The 20,270-nt window shown below is 41.4% G+C and overlaps 1 protein-coding gene across 2 annotated transcripts in view; it reads right to left on the reverse strand.

Moving 5' to 3' along the window:
• LRRC27 (leucine rich repeat containing 27) overlaps nucleotides 1-20,270 on the reverse strand; it is a 440,921-nt gene that overhangs the window by 157,554 nt on the left and 263,097 nt on the right. For both annotated transcript variants that reach the window (XM_085606197.1, XM_085606198.1), the window contains one exon: nucleotides 1,538-1,643. In XM_085606197.1, coding sequence (XP_085462323.1) covers nucleotides 1,538-1,643 — 106 coding nt within the window. The remainder of the gene's footprint in view (nucleotides 1-1,537; nucleotides 1,644-20,270) is intronic.

The following is a 20,270-nucleotide window of genomic DNA, read 5'->3' on the forward strand; positions in this document are numbered from 1 at the left end:
CATACGCTGCCAGACCCTGCCGCCAAAAAGATGGTTGTTCCGGCTGAAGGGTATACTAAAGAGCTTTAGAGGCTGTGGCAGATGGAGGGGTAGGGGACTTGACAACATGCTCGATCTGGTCCATGCATCCTCTTTAGGATCAGTGACCACATCCTCAAATGGGCTTAGTAGTCTGCTGGAGCATGGGGTATGGTTGGTATTGAGGATGCCCTTAAATATCCTGACCACAGCTGTGATAGGGACAAAAGGACTCTTACAGAGACCAGCTAGAAAGAACAACTCCAAAACATCTGGCAATGACCTGGCTCTCTGGGTAGTGTTTGAGTGCTGTGTCAGCTTTATCATCAAATATGTGAGAGCTATTGAAGGGCATGTCATTCAGGGATGATTGGACATCCCCGAGAACACAGTGGATCACAACCAGGTGTTGCGACATAACACCACTGTAAAAGCCAAAGGGAGTCATTGGCACCCAGCCCGCACCAAACGGTGTACTTCACTGCATCTCGACCGTTCACATTAGTTTGGTTGAGAATGGCTCGATCCTCCTAGGGGAGCATGGGAAGCTGGCAGCTGAAGGTCAAGGACTCCCACTACCCTATGCATCACGGTGGCAATGGATGCGCCCTTCTGCAAAACAGGGTCCAGAGGGGAAGGCATGCCAGAATCTGGGCAGTTATCCAAGCCACTGGTTTCACCCAGGTCCTCATACCAATTTTCTTCTACCTCGGGGTCCTCCTCTAGGGCACCAAACCCTTCTTCTCTGTATCCCCCTTTAGGAAGGAATGGTCTGTCCAAGGGCGGTGAGTCCAGGATTCGGTAAGGCCTTACCGGCGCCGGCAGAGTTTTGGATGATGATGGGCTTGTCGTTTAGCGGCGTCAGAGGCTTTTTTTGCGGTGGAACCAAGCACATGCTACTATTCAGTAGTCTAATACATTCTACCCCAGAGTTGCAGAAAAAATATTGTTTGATACCCTTTATGTTTTAAGGTTAAAAATACCTCCAAATGTGAAGAGATGTTTTGTTCTCATCTTGGGTATCATTTAGTATTGTTAGTGAATAAAGCAATTTGTCAGGATGCATTCACCCTCACTCCTTTTGCTTTGAAATTGTACTTCCTCTTCTTTATTTCTGGCCCATACTGTAATGAACGCTCATCAGAACAGTTGATTAAGCACTGATAAACAGATTGTGGGCAGATATTAGAATATAAATCACAACCCGAAATCTCCGAAGGTTGCTTTAAGAATGCAAAAACTCAACCTGTACATTGATTGGCTGCTTATACTTGACACGGAATGATTATTTCAGCAGTTAAAGCTAACGTCCGATTCACAGTTGATTACCAAATATTCAATTGTATCTACATAAATGTAGTTATATCAATGGAGAAGTAAATACATTAAGTTTGTGGGACAAGACTTTTATGACCTGTGCCTGGAGCAGAGGGCTACATTCTGTGCAAAGAGGTCCCTCCAAGAGCAGAGACAAACAAAATCAAAAGACCACAGTTTTACTTTGTAATTAATCAAATACCTGATCTCCAATTGCAAGTGGAAATCTGGACGCTTTATCTTTCATCTCTTTTTTCTCCTGCATTATTCTAGCTTGTTTCCTCCATTCAGTAAGTATTTCTTGATCTCTGCAAAAATATTAATAGTTTGGTTATAAGACCTAGTTTCTTTATCTGTTCTCATTATTTTCTCTCATTTCAAATACTTACTTTTAAAAGTTCCTTAAGGTACCTAATCAATGCACCTTTCTCACAGACGATTGTTTCTAAAGTGTTTTAAGGTATAACATGCTTTATATTTCTAGTATGTGAACTTTGAAAACATTTCCAAGTTTATAAACTGAATGTAAAGAATGCCTCCTGCCAGGAAGCTGAACCAGAGAGAACAGAACTGGTTTGGACTGAGCACAGAGCCTTTCTGCCACAAGAGAACAAAAAGAAATGTAGTATAAATATTGCGCCCAGACAGCAACACTTTAGATTTCTTCTGGACTCAAGAGGAACCTCTGCCAAGGAGAAAAGCCGGGAAAGCTGAAGGAGAAGCACTGCCCACTTGCTGTGTGCTGTCTGGAGTTGGCCTGCAGTGGCTGTTTCTGCCAAGGAGAGGAACTGTGTGTGTTTTCTGTCCTGCTTGAAGAGGATCTCCAAGGGCTTGGTGTAGAGCTTGCCTCTTGTTCTGAAGTCTCAGGGATACAAAGACTTCACCCCCTCTGTCTTCCTGCAGTTGGAACTGCTGTTGCAGCTGCCACAGAGGGAAAAAGCAACACCGACGCTGAAGAGCAATGCTGCGACCTGCACTGAAGCCGTTGGCATTGCTCGTGAAGTGGACGACGCACCGCCTGACTTACACTGAAGCCCGATGCCTGCCGACGCTGCACTGCATAGACTCCGAAGCCATCACACAGGCCGAAGCCTGCACCGGAGCTGAGGGCACCGCTTGTGATGCTCACGACGCAACGCACCATCCTGACTCGCACTGCAGCCCCTACCTCACCGATGCTGGGGCTTCATCATCGCAGATCCGATACCAGTTGTGGGTGACCTCCCGAATCTAGCCACCCTGCCTCGTTGCAAGAAACCGACGCCTTGATGCCACCGCGACATCACCTTACCGGCAACAGTAAGGAACAGATGCCTCACCTCAACTGCATCGCAGTAAGGAACTGACGCCTCACCTCCCCTGTAGTCGCAAGGAACCAACGCCGCCTGGCGCCAACGAAGCATCATCTCCCCCACAGCGTGCACAGTCTTTGTTTTCATCGTTTACCACGGTACTGTTCTTTGGGGTCCGTGTGACTACGGGCCCAACGCCGCGCACCTTACCGATGGCGCAGTACTTTGGGATTTTTATCTGTCACAACGTCGTAATAGCTCCAGGTGGAGTTATTTGCTGCTACAAGCTTTATTTGTGTGAATAACCTATTTCTGGTGATATCTGATCATATGTATTGCAGATTTTTGTTGTTTTGGTCTTGTTTGGTTTAGATGAAGATTTCCTATATTTCTAAACTGATGTGGTGTCCATTTGTAGGGTTTTCACTGTGTTACTGTTTGTGTACACAAATGCTTTACACACTGCCTCTGAGATAAGCCAGTCTTCTCATGCCAAGCTACCAAGGGGGTGAAAAGGAGTTGTCTAAGGGAATAACTTCCTTATCCTAACTAGAAGCGAGGGTTCCTACTTGGACAAAGGTACAAACCATTGCCAACTAGGGACCCCCATTTCTAACAACCTTTCTTTATGGACATCAGGCCACAGTGTTAAAAGCTCTACTTATATGAGAATGAGAAAACTGATGCACAGACTGGGATCAGTAGGCAAATACTAATGTAGGTATCTTTATTTTCACATATGCATGCAATCAGTTAACAACCACCATGAACTAACGGAAAACTTTCATAATATGAATTTATTAGTATACATCTACTTCATGTTTCCATACCAGAGAGCCGAGACGCAGTTCATAAATGGAGATAAAAGCAGATGTGTATGTGACTTAATGTACTCCTCAAATTTCGAGTTTCCCTTGCATTTAATAATGGCATGACTCGCACACGCGGCAAAGGGGGGTTACTTTGATAAAAGCCTGCTGCCGACCTAACAGTCAGCGCCCATAACATTGGGCTGGCCACTCCTCCTCGACCCGCCCACTCCAAACCAAACCCTTCTTCTGCTTTCTCGCAGTGCGAGAAGCAGAAAAATAAAATGGTATTCATACCATTTTATGTATCTGCTTCTCGCACTGTGAGAATGCAGTGGGGCGACGCTCCTCCGCCCACGTGGAGGAGCCGCCCCTGCTTCCTTTCCAGTTGATTTTAATCGTATAGACAAAAAAATCCACACCCTCAAATCCAAGATTAATCAAGATGGCATGATGGAAAGCTGTAGGTTTCAGCACTTCACAGTGGATCAACAAGAAGTAAAAAACGATAAATTCGGCTTTTGCGATAGTACAGCTACAGAGGATACATCAACCCTGCACATGCCACAAAAGCTAGAAGTAGGTTACATGTAGGCATCATTCAAAGTGTATAAAGCACTTACTATCCAGTTGATTTATTCTTATGGACACTAATGTCCATAGACAGGAAAGCCAAACTAATCAGATCGCATGAAAAGTCGAATGCTGAATTGTTAACTCTGAAACATCCCACCAACGTACAATGGGTAATGCTAATCAAATCTGACATTTAAGTGTGCATTATCACCCCGCATCGTTTAGTTAATAGCATCCACACTAGATTGCTTGGACAGACTCACATAAGCAATGCGGTGGGATCTTTCATACATAAGTATCATGCACATAATGACAGTGCCTCCAGAAGCTGAACTTGAATTTATTCAAAGATTGAGTAGCTAGTGAGCAATTATGTTTGAGTTGGCTATAGGATACATTCAAATCCCAAAACCGATTGCCCTTCATGGCTGCAATTAACATCTTTAAACATGTGGCCATAGAGTGTGAGCTTGTATTTTCATTTGGGAATATTTCTGCCCAGATTTGTGATTTTAAAGAACCTGTGCTTTCTCTTTCATTTGAACCATAGCCTCAGGATACTTCCGCCACTCTGTCCTACTTCAGAAAAGTAAATCCCACCTTTATTTGCGCTGGCAAATATTTTTTTCAATAGATATTACAGATATTATATTAGACCAGATCTAGCTAGTTTGTCAGCCCAGCTGGAAATAATTCAACACCATAGCTGATCACTGGAAACAGTTTTGCCTTATAGCTGTAAAATTAGTTCAACCGCTGGGTGTGCCAGATTGAAGTGACAAAGGGCACAGGTAAGGGAATTTAACTTTGGTTTCAAATCTGGCAAGTCATGACGATGCCTTCCCCTCTCACTGAGCCACGCCCCAAGATATTTATGGTGGAGAAGTAGGGTGGGCTGTCTTCATATCTCAAAGAGTCTGCTTTCTTAACGATTTTCGAGCACAAACATTTTTGTTTTATCAGAATTTAAAAGTAAGCAATTTGTTTTACATTAAATGTTCAGACTATTGCATAGGTGGTGGAGACCAAGCCTTGTTTTAACAAAACAGTATTGTTAACATGCAACATTACTTATGAGTAAGTATATATATGACAATTTTAATTTATCATTTGAAGTTTGTTGCTCTCTGTAGATTTTTAATTAGTACACTAAGGGAGTTCCTTCGGTGGTTCTGAAACCCATACTTAGCCTCACAACATTTACCCTGACCCTGAATAGGTTGGGCCTGCAATTACCCATAAATGCCTAGCACTCCTTTCCCATCTAAATTATTTAGTGACAGTTATTGCCTTGATCCAGGAGGCCACATTTCTTAAAGAGGACGTAGTTGCACTATTAAAAAAAAAAATACTAAACAATCCAGCATTTTTCCTCCTAAAGCAAAAAACCTATGGAGGTGCCAAGGTCAGGTCCAGAGTCAAATTTAAGCTCTATGCACGTTCCAGAGATGTAGGCAGGGCAGCTAGCTTTAGGGAGCACAATGGGTGGATCTAAAAAATTCCTCTTTCCTATATCTACATTTCTAATGATGACAAGCTTCTATTAGGAGTGAACTTCAATGCTGTGTTTGAAGCCATAATAGACAGATCTATCCACAGCACACACACTTGCTGCTTCACTCACCCCTTCATAAAGAATGGCATTATAGATTTACATTTGTGTTATACTTGGAGAGACTGGCATCTAAATGAAAGCTACTCCACATTCTATTGCAATGTTGCAAAAGGTTAGTCTAGACTAGATTATCTTCTGTCTTTAACAAGTTAAGGGGTGGTAAAACCTATGTCCCTTAAAGGCTAGAGAGGTCCTCTAATACGAGGATGGAGGGATAGGTCCTCCCTGTAGTATGTTATTGAACAAAGAAATATCCAATCCGGAGTGTGACTGGCTCCTTTGGAAATTAATGTGGGACCACTGGTACGCTGCATGATGGCAGATCCACTGTTATGGGTGGGAAGGCAAAGTGACCTTTTTCTTTATATAACCCTCACCCACTCTAGTAGCGGCATGGTTCATCATGTGGTTCACCCGGACTCCTAAAGGTCATGTTGGGCTCAACCATATTCCAGGGAGCACTTATGAAGATTGGGTGTATGGGGGAGTAACTTTAAAGATACAATTCCTCACCCACTCTTAAACATGTTTCAGCCTTGTTCTACCGGCATATATGAGGTCCTGGACTTTCATCAGGGTGGGTAGCGAAGAGGTCACTCCCCCAGTGATGTTATTATTGGTAGCATGCATAATATATATAGATGTACTTGCCTCTGTCGGGAACCTGTGACAAAAAAAGTACAGTGTGCATGCCATCAAGTGCAGTTGAAGATGCTGCCATACTGGGTACAGAAAATCTTGCATCCGCAATAATGATTCATACCAATGTAGTCTCAGAAAGTGCATTCAATCTTTTAACTCATAAGGGTATGTATATAAAGGATCATACCATAGTTTGTGATCTCAGTTATACACACATGCATGCATGCATTCATAATTGCGTTTTTGCAGCCACAAATGTTGTGTTACTGTTGGCTGCCATTGTGTATACAAATAGTATGGCCGTATATCTTTAGTATTTTAACCGGTACATCATATCTCCAGACCATAACCCTCCTGAGGGTCATGGCACTCTTTATACATGGTAGTCTGCTCAGTGTGAATCACCAAGTTAAATTGTGTATTAAAAGTAGGAGTAGGGCCACTCACCAAAATTGAGTGGGACATGTGTTCCCACGAGGGCATGAGAGGGAAGCCTTGTAGTCACACTCTATAGAGTGGGGGACAGGAAAATTAAAATAAAGTTAAACATTACAAATTAAAATGTAGTATCCCCTCATAGAGGCAGATTATAGGTGGAGTATGGAACACCAGATGCTGAGAGGTTTTAGAACGGACTTACTTCATCAAAGGGCTCATCCCATCAGAATTCCTAGTTACGGCTCCGCTTTCCTGCTTGCGGTGGGTGGCTGATTGTGGCAGCGTGCGTTAAATACCCGTTAGAACAGGTCCGATCTGGCGATCGGTGCTCGTGAAATGCTTCACTTTCGAAAGACGCTTCGCCCATATTTACTAGCAGGGTGCCTATACATCGAAGACAGGGGCTCATCTGAGGATAGAGGCCAGGTTACCCATCTGCATGGTTACATTCTGTTCAGCGTACAGGGACTGGAAGTAAGAGCGTCCTGGCTATGCACATCTATGTGCAGAGGCCGTCTAAAGCATGTCTCTTCTCGCCTTGAAGGGAGGGCGGGTCCAGGCGTGCTGATTGCGGCATGTCTTTAGATCCATCCCTCTCTGTATTAGTATAGTGCTATTGGGAGGGATTGTGGCCAATGTAGTTGGCCTTAAAAAGTACCAATGAGCGATAAAGGTGAAGTGATATTATAACAGGGTTGCTCATGTCGCGGCCTTCACTAAGAATGGACTATCATTGCAGGCAGTCTTAAATAAAAGGTTTTGTGCCAGATTGTAGACACTAAAGGTGTCTGCTTATATTCTGTATTTAGAAAATAGGTGGATGGTGGCGCGGCAAAATAAAAAACATGTTGAATAGATGTGTATGGTGGTGCTGCAATTTATGATACATTACTTAGCTGTTTCCAAGGGAAATCATCATCTTGTATGTGTTTGTAATCTATACACCCACCGTTGTGCTTTTGCAAGGAGTGTTTTGCTATTTCCAGTCTGTGGTATTACTTTCTCTATGATTGACAAGGATGTCGGTGTTATAATGTTTCATTTCAAGAAAGTGGGCTATGAGTTTGGTTGTTATTGTTATTATTTTGCATCTTATAGTACTTCTGTGTTCGCTGAGGCGTAATTTAATTTTTCTTGTAGTCATCCCGACATATTTTAGGTCACACGGGCAGGAGATGATGTATATTGCATTACTACTGTTACAATTTGTATGTACTCACTCTTACCAGGGAGTAGTCAGTTTGATGTCAATAGTTTTAGTGTGGGACGTGACGGGATGGACTGAGCAATTCCCACATGGGAAGTGACCTGTGACGGGGGCAGGTCCCATAGCGTTGTCTGGCTATTCGTATTGCCCTGTGTACTGTTGCTATGCACCAATCTGTTTCTTATACTTCTATTTCTCTTGATAGAGAAGAGAGGTTTATCAAACATAAGTTGGTTAGACATTAAAATGCGCCTGTGTTTGTTTATGGTGCTTTTAATTATGTTGGATGACGAGTTATATGTACATACAAAGATCGGTGATTTTGGCTCTGGTTTTGTCGTGGTCTCAAGTAAGGCCTCTCTAGGGATGTTACGCGCTCTTTTTTGTGCTTTAGAGATAATACGTTCTGGGTATTCATGCTCTTTCAGTTACTTGGAAAGGATGTTAGCTTCTTTTTCATAGTCCTAAGAATTGGAGCAGTTACATCTAATACGGAAAAATTGGCCTACTGTCAGATTTTCTCTCAGTGCTCATGGATAGCACTGTTGAAATGTAGCAAGCTTTGTGATCTGTTGGTTTTGTGTAGAGCGAAGTGCTCAATTTCCTGCCTTCTGTGATGATGTTTACATCAAGAAAGGATGCTTGTCTGTTGTTGCAGGTCATAGTGAAGCACAGATATGGGTTTCTTTCATTATCTTTTGGCCAGTAAGAGAAGAATCCAAGGGGGAGTGGCTCCCGCGCCGCGCAAGATGGTGGCTCCCGTCTGAGCTTCGCTGCGATGCGGAGTCAGGAAGAGGATTTTGTCCGCTGTGGTGCCCTATTTAAGTACAGGAAGGTAGCGGACGTCACCCGCTTCATGGCGGCTACCTTTTGGTCTGTTTTTTAACAGCGGGACACTCGTATTAGCATTTCTTTGCCGCAAATCCTTTTTGCCTCACGAACGTGAACGGCCGCCATGTTGTATGCTCGGCGGCCGTCGCATGTGTGGAAATCTCCACGAGTGACTCCCGGTGGTGCTGTGGTCGTGCTTCTTTGGTGTTTGTGTGCCAGTCCCTCATCTTCTTCAACATCTGTGTCACTGGTAGAAGACAGGATGAGTTCTTTGTTGAATGGACATTATTGGCTGTTTGCTGGCACCTTCTAATACATTGAGCCTCTTTTCTCCACTGCCAACTGCCTCTATCTATATTTATATTACTCATGCTTGCTTGTGACCACCTTTATCATATGCGCTCTCATATATTGGTATGCCTGCCTATTACTATGGCGTGCAGAGATTCGGTTGTCAATACCCTATTTACGCAACAAGCATTTGATGATGTGATAACCTCTCAGGTCTGGTGTCATCAATCATTCTACAGGTTATCCTTGCTCCCACTACTTTCCGATGTTTGCTGTTGCATGACCTTATATTTCTCTTATCAGTGAGTTGTCTTCTGGAGGGTCGTGTCTGGTTCATCATACTGTATATGAAATAGCGGCTCTTCTGATTGCTCTCCATAATTTTTGTGTCTCATATATGGGAAGGATCTCTACTTTTAAAAATCATCCTGCTTCCCGACGTCAAGTTCACTTCGTTAAAATGGCCAACGAATCCACTTCTTCTGCGAGGTCCTCTTCATCTGGCGCCAAACCAAAAAGAGTCAATAATGACCCTCCATCACCTATTCAATCATCTTCCAATCCGGTCTTAGATTCCATATTGGAGGAATTTCACGCCTTAAGGCCATTCATGACCGCCGCTAACGAAAAATTACAACTGATTGACGATCGATGAATTAACAAGGAAGGTAAAATGTCCGAAATGGAGCAGCGAATAAGTAACCTTCAAGACGCGACTACTAAAATTCCTTTGTTAGAACAAGAAATTCATAAGCTCAAACTCCACACCGAGGATTTAGAAAATCGCAATAGAAGGAACAATCTTCGCCATATTTATGCTGTTTCTTGAATTTACTGACTTGATGCATGTTCTCAAAACTGCTAGAGAGAAACGTCGTCTTGTTTGGTCAGGCCATAACATCTTCATTTCACAAGACCTCTCCAATGCTACCAACGCCAGGCCCAAAGAATTTCTGGCCCTCCGGCCTCAAATGAGATCTATGAATATACGCTATGGCATCCTGCATCCTTATTTTTGCTAAATCACACATGAAGGTGTTTCCAGTACCTTTGAAGATCATCTCCTGCTAAAACAATTTCTACATTCCATTGCTTGACTTCCTATGGACACCTCTGCTCAATGTTCCTGAACTTTTTACACTCCAATATTATTAATTGTTCATTGCTAATGTTTTGCAATTGTTACTGTTACCTCTTGTTTAGCTCGAAATGTTCCTCAATTATTTTAATCCTCAGCGGTTCAGACAAATAATCGCTTTCCTATTATTCCATTTGTACTATGTTTTATATTATTTTCTCAATGATTTTCATATCCTCTTCCTCTCCTGCGATTCAATGTTGTCTGTCTTGCTCTTGAGTGCGGACATGCCCGGTTTCTATTTCTTATTCTGCTTCTTACAGATCTGGCTTTTTGTCTTTGATCTGTCCTTTCTTTCTTTTTCTCCTTCTAACTTTTTCCTCCTTGTCTTGTCCCCTTTCCCCCATTTTTCCTATTTTTGTTTATCCTCTCTTAATTTTTCTTATATGCATATGAATACTTCTTTTTTGTACTTTTGTGTCATCTTTTGCATTATGCATGGCTCTTTATTATTTATTATTTTTTGATATTTCTTTGTATCATTTACTATTGATAGATGGTGTCTTTTTGTCTTCATGGTTACTCCATTTATGTTCTTTATATTTCTTATTTATTACCTCATTATTGCTAAACAGTGTCTTTTTCCTCCCATTTTTGTCTCTGCAGTGTGTCATCATTGTTCCAATACCCTTGTCTTTAAAGTAATATATGCTTAATGTTGTATCGTGGAACGTTCGTGGTCTGGGTCACCCTGTCAAGCGTCAGAAGGTACTCTCCCATTTATCAAAGTTAAACTGTCAAATTGCTTTCTTACAAGAAACCCACTGTAATGATGTTGAGTCTCTTAAACGTCAATGGGTGGGCCAGGTTGTTTTTTCACCTGCGGTCAACTGCAAGGGTGGGGTTGCAATCCTCTGCCATAAATCCTTACAAATTCACATTTGATCTACTGAAAATGATACAAATGGACAATGAGCAATACTTCAGGCTAAGGTTCTTAATAAAGTGATCACTTTCTTTAATATTTATGGACCAGTTAAACCTGACCCTGATTTTTGGAACACGATTAAACTTAAATTATCTTCCATTTCCAATCCCAATACTATTGTTGCTGGAGACTTTAATAAATGATCCTTTTTCCGATAGAAAATCAAAATGTAAACTTAAACCCGACAAGTCTCATAGATCATTTCAATCTGCTATTGCCTCTCGTCCACTGTTCGATGTATGGAAAACCTGCAATCCTGATCAATATGAATTTACTTTTTTCTCTAATGTTCATCATACAATGTCACGTATTGATTATATTTTGGTTTCAAAATCCCTTTTACCCTCTGTTCAATCCTCAGAAATTTGATCCATTTTTATTTCAGACCATGCCCCTGTTTCTTCGTCATTTGATCTCTCGTTTACCAACTCTAAACATGCCCGATGGAGATTCAACAACTTTCTCCTATCCAACCAGTCCTATATATCTGAAGCCACCTCTTTCATAAATGAATTCTTTCTGTTCAATAAAGCCAGTGATACTTCTAGCCATAATAACTGGGACGATTTTAAGGCATCCTTTAGGGCTTTCACCATTGCATACACGGCCAAAAAGAAGAAATTACTAAACTCCAAGTATCTCTCTGCTCTCAAACACATTCAATCTCTATAACAATTTTTCTTTACATCCAATTCTCCTTCACACCTTCGCGACCTCATTAAGGTAAAATCTGACTCAAAAAAATTAGCTACTACTGACGCGTGCAATATTTTACTTAAAATAAAATCCAAATATCACAGGGGTCAAAATAAAGCAGGTAAAATGTTGGCTAACTATTTAAAAGTCAAAACGGAAAAGAAAACCATTGGCCCTATTTGTAACACTACCACTGATGAATTACTTCATTCTGATTCTGAAATTGTTAATGCTTTTCAATCCTACTATCATTCTCTATTTACGGATGATACTTCTTCTGCTAGTGATACTCAATCTTTCCTTGACGATCTTCCCTCTCCCCCGTCTGTGCCTGATGAAATGTCTCTTCTTGAAAAAGATATATCTCTCAAGAGATCCTTGATGCCCTTAAATCCTTGAGAAGGGCCAGGGCTTCTGGTCCTGACGGCTTTTCCATTGAATTAATCTCTACTTTCTCCTCTATTTTTGCCCCTCACCTCCTTGAACTTTTATATTACTTCATTTCTAAATCAAAACTGGAGGGATCCTTTTTGGATGTCCTCATATAATCATACCTAAACCTGATAAAGACCATACCCTTTGTCAAAATTATCGTCCAATCTCATCAATTAATTATGATTGTAAAATATTTGCGAAGATTCTTGCTTCTAGATTGGATACTGTTATACTCCTGCTAATCAAACCCGACCAATCCGGTTTTATTAGAGGTCGACTTACCTCTGATAACGCTAGGATGTTATCTAATGTGCTTGCATTGGGGAAAAGCTATCCTGACCCTCTAGCTGCATTATCTCTTGATGCTGAAAAAGCATTTGATCGTGTAAATTGGCCATTCATGTTTATAACTCTTCACTGGTTTGGTTTCGGCCCTAAATTTATTTAATTTATTAAGTTGTTGTATCTTGAACCCCGTGCATCTATTGCTGTTAACGGTCTTTTATCCCCCTATTTTAACTTACATAGAGGTACCAGGCAAAGTTGGCTACTTTCCCCTCTTCTATTTCTATTATGTCTTGAACCGTTCCTTGAACGCATCCAACATAATACCCTAATAACTGGTTTGAAACATAAATCTCATGAAATCAAACTATTTGCTTATGTAGATAATATTTTGATCTATCTCTCTAACCCCTCCACCGCTTTACCCCATTTCCTACAGAAAATTGATTTATATTCTAAAGTTTCTGGCTTTAAATTACATTTTTCTAAAACTGAGGTATTACCTTTAAACTTCACCTGTTATCAATACATGTTCTCTGACACCAATTTCAAATGGTGTCCCTCTAAAATTAAATATCTGGGTGTATGGTTCGCCTCTAACATTCCTCATAGTCTTCTACACAATTTTAATGCACTAAAACTGAAGATTCAAAATTCATTTAATTCTTGGTCCCCCCTTTTTCTTTCTTGGTGGGGTAGACTGAATACTATTAAAATGATGATTGTTCCTCTTATTCTTTTCTTACTCTCCATGTTACCATTCAAAATCCCCAATTATTATTTTAAACAACTTAACTCTCTCTGTATTAAACTCCTGTGGAATAATAAGCCTTCTTGTATTGCCTTATCTAAATTAATTAAACCAAAGATTTCCTAATTTTAAATTATATCACACCGTTTTTTTACTTAGACAATTCTATGCTCTAAATACGCAGACTCATGACTCACCGATGCCCAGATGGATAGATTTTGAGCATTCCTTGCTGCATGATTTCTCCTTTTCTGACATTTGCTCTATGACTAACTGTACCTTTATTTCTCACTATTCCATCTTAAAATACTCCCAACATTTGACACATTCATTATTCATAGAGGGTGCCACCTTTCAACAATAATTCCTTACATCTTCCATTTGGTATAATAAATTCATTAAATTCCGTCACAAATCATTCTACTTCAAACATTGGAAAGAGAAGGGTATTTTTTATGTTTATCAACTTGTATTTCATAATTCTGTCATACCCTTTACTGCATTACAACATTATAATTTACCTCTATCCTACTCTTCCCAATACTCACAAATATCCTGGTGACACCATTTCATCTAAAACACTTACACCCTTGACCCCTTTGGCCAACATTACTCTCGACTCCACTCCCAAAGCTTCTATTATATACAAGCTTTGGTCCATTCCCACATCTGATAGGCCAAAATCCTCTATTGAATTAACTTGGGAACAAGACCTCTCTATGGGCCATATGTAGGTAGCATACAAGTTACCACTTCTTAAATACCGAACTTTACCGATTCGGTATTTAAGAAGTGGTAACTCGTATGTAGGTAATCATTCGGTAAATATTACCGAATCGGAGAAATTCGGTAATTACCGAATCGGTATTTACCGATTCGGTAATGAGGCATACCTTCCCATTGATTGAATCAATGGGAAGGTATGCCTCATTACCGAATCGGTAAATACCGATTCGGTAATGGGGGAGCACATTCAAGGGTGGCAGGGTGTCACATTGACACCCTGTTGCACCCCTGATTCCTGCATGTGTGCACATGTGGCGCACATACATGCCCTAAGGGCATGTATGTCTGCCACATGGCACTGTTAGTCCAGCAAAATATTGCTTTTTGCAATGAATTCGGTATTTAGCACCAACATATATTTGGTGCTAAATACCGAATTATTTTCCCTACACATCACTCATTTGAGTGTCACCTACATCTCATTTCAGGATTCGGTATTTACCGAATCGGTAAAATTACCGATTCGGTAATTTTACCGATTCGGTAAATTACCGAATCCTGAAATGTTCCCCCTACATAGCAAAAACCTAAATACCGGTCGGTAATGGTATATTTACCGAAAATCGGCCGTTACCGACCGGTATTAGGCTACCTACATATGGCCCTATATCCCTTTCCACTAACAGATGAAATAAACTATGGCATAACATTTTCACTACCTCAAAAGCTGCTAACATTACTCAATCTTTATTTTTTCTCTGCAACAGAGCGGTTTGTACTCCTGTTCATATTCACAAGATTAATCCCTCTTCCTCTTCTCTTTGTTGGTCTTGTCTCTCCATGGATGGCACGTTGTTACACTTATTATTTTATTGTCCCAATGTTTTTAAATTTTGGAAATCCATTTGGTCTATATCTTCCAAGATATTTAATTGTAATATACCATTATCAATTCAAATTGTATTTCTTGGATCTATGTCTCCTGATTTTTCTGACGTTACACCAAATTTGAAACTATTTGACCTTTTTATTTCCCTTGCATTTAAAGTTATTTTAACTTGCTAGAAAGATAATTCCAAAATATGTACGTTAATGTGGTGGAACCTTATTTGTAATGAAGATAGAATTTCTACTGTCTCATCATCATCGCTATCTCAGAAAATCAAATCCGATTTATTTTTGATTCCCTTTACTACTTATCTGTCTTCTCACCCTTCTATACCTTAGGGTTTTATCTCATCTTTCCCCTCTTTCCCCTTTCCTCTTCTCTTCTTGTTTTTTCTTTTTCTTTCCCCCTATTTTTCTCCTTTCTTATTCCTCATCTTTAAAACTTTTATTCCAATATCACCTGTTCTTAATATGTACCCTTATTCTTCTTAGTCATTTCTCAACCATAAGATGATTTCCTTTTCCTTCTCCTTATGTCTCTGTAATGGATTGTTTCTTATTATATATATTTTTTTATGTTATACACTTTATTGTTCTATTGTTCCATTTTATGCTTCACTGTAACTTGGTACCTTTATTATTACATCAATAAAAGTTATTTAACTTAAAAAAGAGAAGAAACCAAGACATTGTTGTGGCTAATAGGCTACCTTCATTGTGATGTTCCCAATGTTCAAACCTGGAATCAGCTGGTAAAGGTGACATCTTACAGGACTTAGAAGGTAAACAACATCTCTATTCGTGACCTCTGTTCAAAAATAAGGAATGCAATATGAATAAATATTGCTTCAGAAAAATACCTCTGAGGAACTGCTAACAGAAACAGTACAGAATGCTGCCTGGACCATTGTAACAAGGGAGAAGAATAAACTAGCCTCTGAGTTGGTATGAGAGTTGAGGTAAAAAAACTAAAATTGGAGTAGAAATTTTGCAACCTCATACAAATGCTTAAAAAGCTCAGTAAAATCTATCGATTATTGCAAAACGACATGCGCAAAATGGAATCTCTTCTTAAGCAAGATGCAACCCAGAGGACAACAAAAACTAAACAATTCTATTAATATGGCAAAGGAAATAAAGCCAAAAAATGATTGGAGGCAAGAAAAGTGTGAATTAAAGCAGAAGCCTTACTGGAAAAGCAAAATATCAACAGGGCCAAATCCTAAATCAACCAATATATAAAAGGAAGGTCTTTACAGACTAGGACTCTACTTCACTCTAGAACAAAATTCCATGGACTCTATGCTGCAACATCAATACCTTGAATGTGTGCCGTTTCCAGAACGTAACCTAGATATGGTTAACAAATTTGAAGTTCTCATCTCATAAAAAAGTTTAAGAGGGCTATTCCCAATGTATTGTCTACTAGGTTCTATAAAACTTTTTTTCTAAAGGATTTCAATTATATTTTGTAATTGGGCCTAGTCATTCAGTCATGACTGAATCTGTCCTGACCAATATTTCTAAAACAGATAAGGACGTTCTTCATTTGTCACTCATCAGTCCATTGTTATGTTAAACTGAAGTGCTAAATTATTTGAAAAAAAATCAAACACCTGTCTGGAAAGAGGGCCTCTGTCTCTTCTGGCATACGGGTCTTGTTAGAAATTGGGGTCTCTAGTTGGCAGAGGAATGCACCTTTGTCCAAATAGGGACCCTTGCTTCTAGTCAGGGTAAGGGGGATACACACTTTAGATAACCCCTGCTCACCCCCTTGGTAGCTTGGCATGAGCAGACAGGCTTTTCCCAAAGCCAATGTGTAAAGTATTTGTATTCAAAACACACAATAATACAGTGATAACACCACAAATGGACACCACACCAGTTTAGTAAAATAATCTCAATTCAAAAAGACCAAAACAGAAATCCAACATACATGTAGTACAATAGCACTTCAAAATAGTAATTTTAAGAATAAAGCTTGTAGAAAATAAATAGCTTCACCTGGGGCTATTGCGACATTGTGACAGCAATAAATCCAAAGTATGGCGCCGATCGCGAGGTGCGCATCGTCGGGCATGGAGTTACACGGACCCCCAAACAAACAGTACCTTTGGATAACAAAGCCTATGACGATGCATGGCATTGTGGAGGTGAGGCGTCAGTGCTGAGGTCGAGTCCAGCTACCTGGCTAACATGGGGGAGGCGAGGCAACGGGCTAGCGAGGAGGTGATGTATCGATTCCAGGACAAGGGAAGTAGGTTGCGTCGGCGGGGAGGCATCGGTTCTGGTGACGGCAAGTTCGTGGAGTCACCCTCAGCGGTTATCAACGCCGCGATAACAGGATGAAGGCGCTGGCGTGGACGGAGTCAGTGCGAGCGCGGGTGTCGAGGAATGCCAATAATTGCAGGCGTTGGAGCTGAAGTGCACGCCAGGCAGTGCGTAGTGCACTTCACGAGTGGTGCCCCTGACCTCGGTGCAGTTCACAGCATCATAGCGTCATTGCTGATGGCGGTTAAGATAGTTTTTTTTGCTTCTTTCAAGTTTCTTCCAGCTCCCAACAGCAGGAACAACCTCCAAAGGCCCAAAACTGGAATAGGCACCTACTGGCAGGTCAAAACTCTCAGCAATAGAGTTCAGGGGAGCTGGGGATGAAGTCTTTGTGTCCCTGAGACTTCAGAACAGGAGGCCAGCACACACAGGTCCTTGGAGATTCTTCTTCAAGCAGGTTCACAGCAAAGTTCCAGTCTTTGTCCTTTCCTTGGCAGAAGCAGCAACTGCAGGCCAGCCCCACACAGCACACAGGAAAGGGGCAGTACTCTTCCTCACAGCTCTCCAGCTCCTCTCCTTGGCAACGGTTCCTCTTGAATCCAGAAGTGATCTAAGGTTCTTGGATTTAAGGTCCATTACTTATACCCCATTTTGTCTTTGTTCTCTTTGTGCAAGTGTCCCTGAGCCCAGTCCAAACCAGATCTGTCCTCAGTGATGCAGCATGACCACATGGGGTGGAGACAACATTGTGCAAGGGAGACAGGCCCTATTCAGGTACAAGGAAAACTCCTCCCACTACTCTAAATGCAGTCAAGCCCCATTCAGCTCTGCTCTGAGTTATCCAGGAAGGGTCAGGCACACCTTAACACCCCCCAGTGACTGCCTACAGTGAATGCACATCCCTCAGCCACTGTCACTCCAGAACTAGACAGTCAATCCACAAACAGGCAGAGGCACACAGAATGGTTAAACAAGAAAATGCCCACTTTCTAAAAGCGGCATTTTCCAAAACAGAATTTTAAAATTCATCTTTACTAAAAGACGTGTTATTAAATTCTGAGTTCAGAGAGCCTACACTTTATTTCTCTATCTTGTTCCAATTAAGGGTGGGCGGTCAACTCCGTTTCGACTGTGAAATTGACGGACTTTTTGCTACTCCACGCTCTGCTTTGAGCACGGTGTTTGTCAGAAAAACTCTGCATTCTGCCAAGTAACGGAGTTTACCATCCAATCCTATTAAGGGTTAAATTAAATCATAAACTATGCAGATTGCACCGATGGAAAAGTGGCTGCCTCTGCTCCTTGCCGTCCGACCTCTCTCCTGTGATTCCTGTCTTCATTTCAGTCCCCTCTTCCGTCTTCCCCTCCCCCTCCTCTTCTTAGCGTGGTTACGTTGGTTGGTGGCAACCTCAGGCACTGGTGGGAAAGAACTAAGAAGATGGTGACCGCCTACTGAAGCAGCAGCCCCAATACAACACCAGGCAGCATGAAACTCCAGTCGACCTTCCCTGGGGCAAAGCAATGGTCCAGCAAAGCCGGACACAGCCAGCAACATGAAAGGTGAGGAGTCGACTCAGAGGACATTTTGGCGTCATGATGAGTGGGAGCACGCGAAGGTGAGTAGGCATTTAATCTCTCCTCTGACCAGCACACAGAGGTTTTTCTTGATGCTGAGAGACATGCCAGGACACAGACACGTCGGGATTTTAAAAATTGCCTGCCCCGTCTGAAAAAAGGGCGCGTCTCCTTCCTCCAGCCAGGGACAGCTATTGCTCTGTCTTTGAGCACGGCCAAAGTTGTAGCCTTGCTGTAGCCTGTAATCACCCTTACTACTCACCTCCGAGTAATCCGGCCCTCTCTTGGTGCAGTCGCTAGGCAGGGGTCCCTTACCAGCCAGCACGATAAAAGGGCTGCTCACAGCACACTTTAAATTACTTTTTTCATGTCTGGGCAGAACTGTCATGGATAAAACAAACCCAGCAAGATACTCCGCCCACTCCGCGTACTCTGCAGAATTTGGCAGAGTTTTCATTTACTCCGCGGAATCCTGCGGAGTGAAACTCCGTTAATTCCACCCACCCCTGGTCCCAATAGAAGTTATACTTGTAAAATGTTACAAAGTACCTCCCATTCTTTCCTATAGGTCAGAGAGCCTTTCAATAGTGAAAAACTATATTGGCAGTATTTCACTAACAGGACATGTCACACACACCAGTACATGTCCTGCCTTTTACATACACTGAACCCTGCCCATGGGGATACCTTGGGCCTACCATGGGGATGCCTTACATTTAAGAAAAGGGAATATTAGGGCCTGGCAAGTGGGTGCACTTGCCAGGTCGACATGGCAGTTTAAAACTGCGCACAGACACTGCAGTGGCAGGTCTGAGATACCTTTTCAGGGCTAATCATGTGGGTGGCACAATCAGTGCTGCAGGCCCACTATTAGCATTTGATTTACAGGCACTGGCACACTTTACTAAGGTCTTACCAGTACATCAAATCTGCCAATCAGGGAGAACCAATGGTAATCACAATTTATACAGGGAGCACTTGCCCTTTGACACTGATCAGCAGTGGCAAAGTGCCCAAAGCATGTAAGCCAGAAAAAATGAAAGCCAGCACAGCATAAAATATACAGCAGGTAGATGCAAAAAGTCAGGGGAAACCACACCAAAGAAGCCAAGTCTAACATGTCTGCTGAAAACAGAGATGTAAGTTATATAATATATGGAGGATTGCCAATGCCATTGATATGGTCACATAGAAGAACATCTCGAATTTCTGTGAATGCATTTAACAAGATCAGTCTGAAATGTCCCTTAATCTGCCCTTGCAGAAAACTCCTGTTGGCAACAAAAGTGTCAGATTTATCTTAGAAGTTTGAGCCTATTCTTCCACAAGACTTTATATGAATCCATTCACATAAATGAATGGCTCTATTTCTTTTTAGTTTTTATATGAATGAAACAGATACATGTTTAGTAGACAGGGCTAAACATGTTCCACACATAGGTGCCCTCCCCATTGATATTTTGTTCTATGCTGATGATGCCGATGATGCCGTATTTATGGATCATACAGGTAACTCTTAATAGTCTATTTTAAACAATTTG

Source organism: Triturus cristatus, chromosome 1_2 (assembly GCF_964204655.1).
Source record: "Triturus cristatus chromosome 1_2, aTriCri1.1, whole genome shotgun sequence".
Lineage (NCBI taxonomy): Eukaryota > Metazoa > Chordata > Amphibia > Caudata > Salamandridae > Triturus > Triturus cristatus.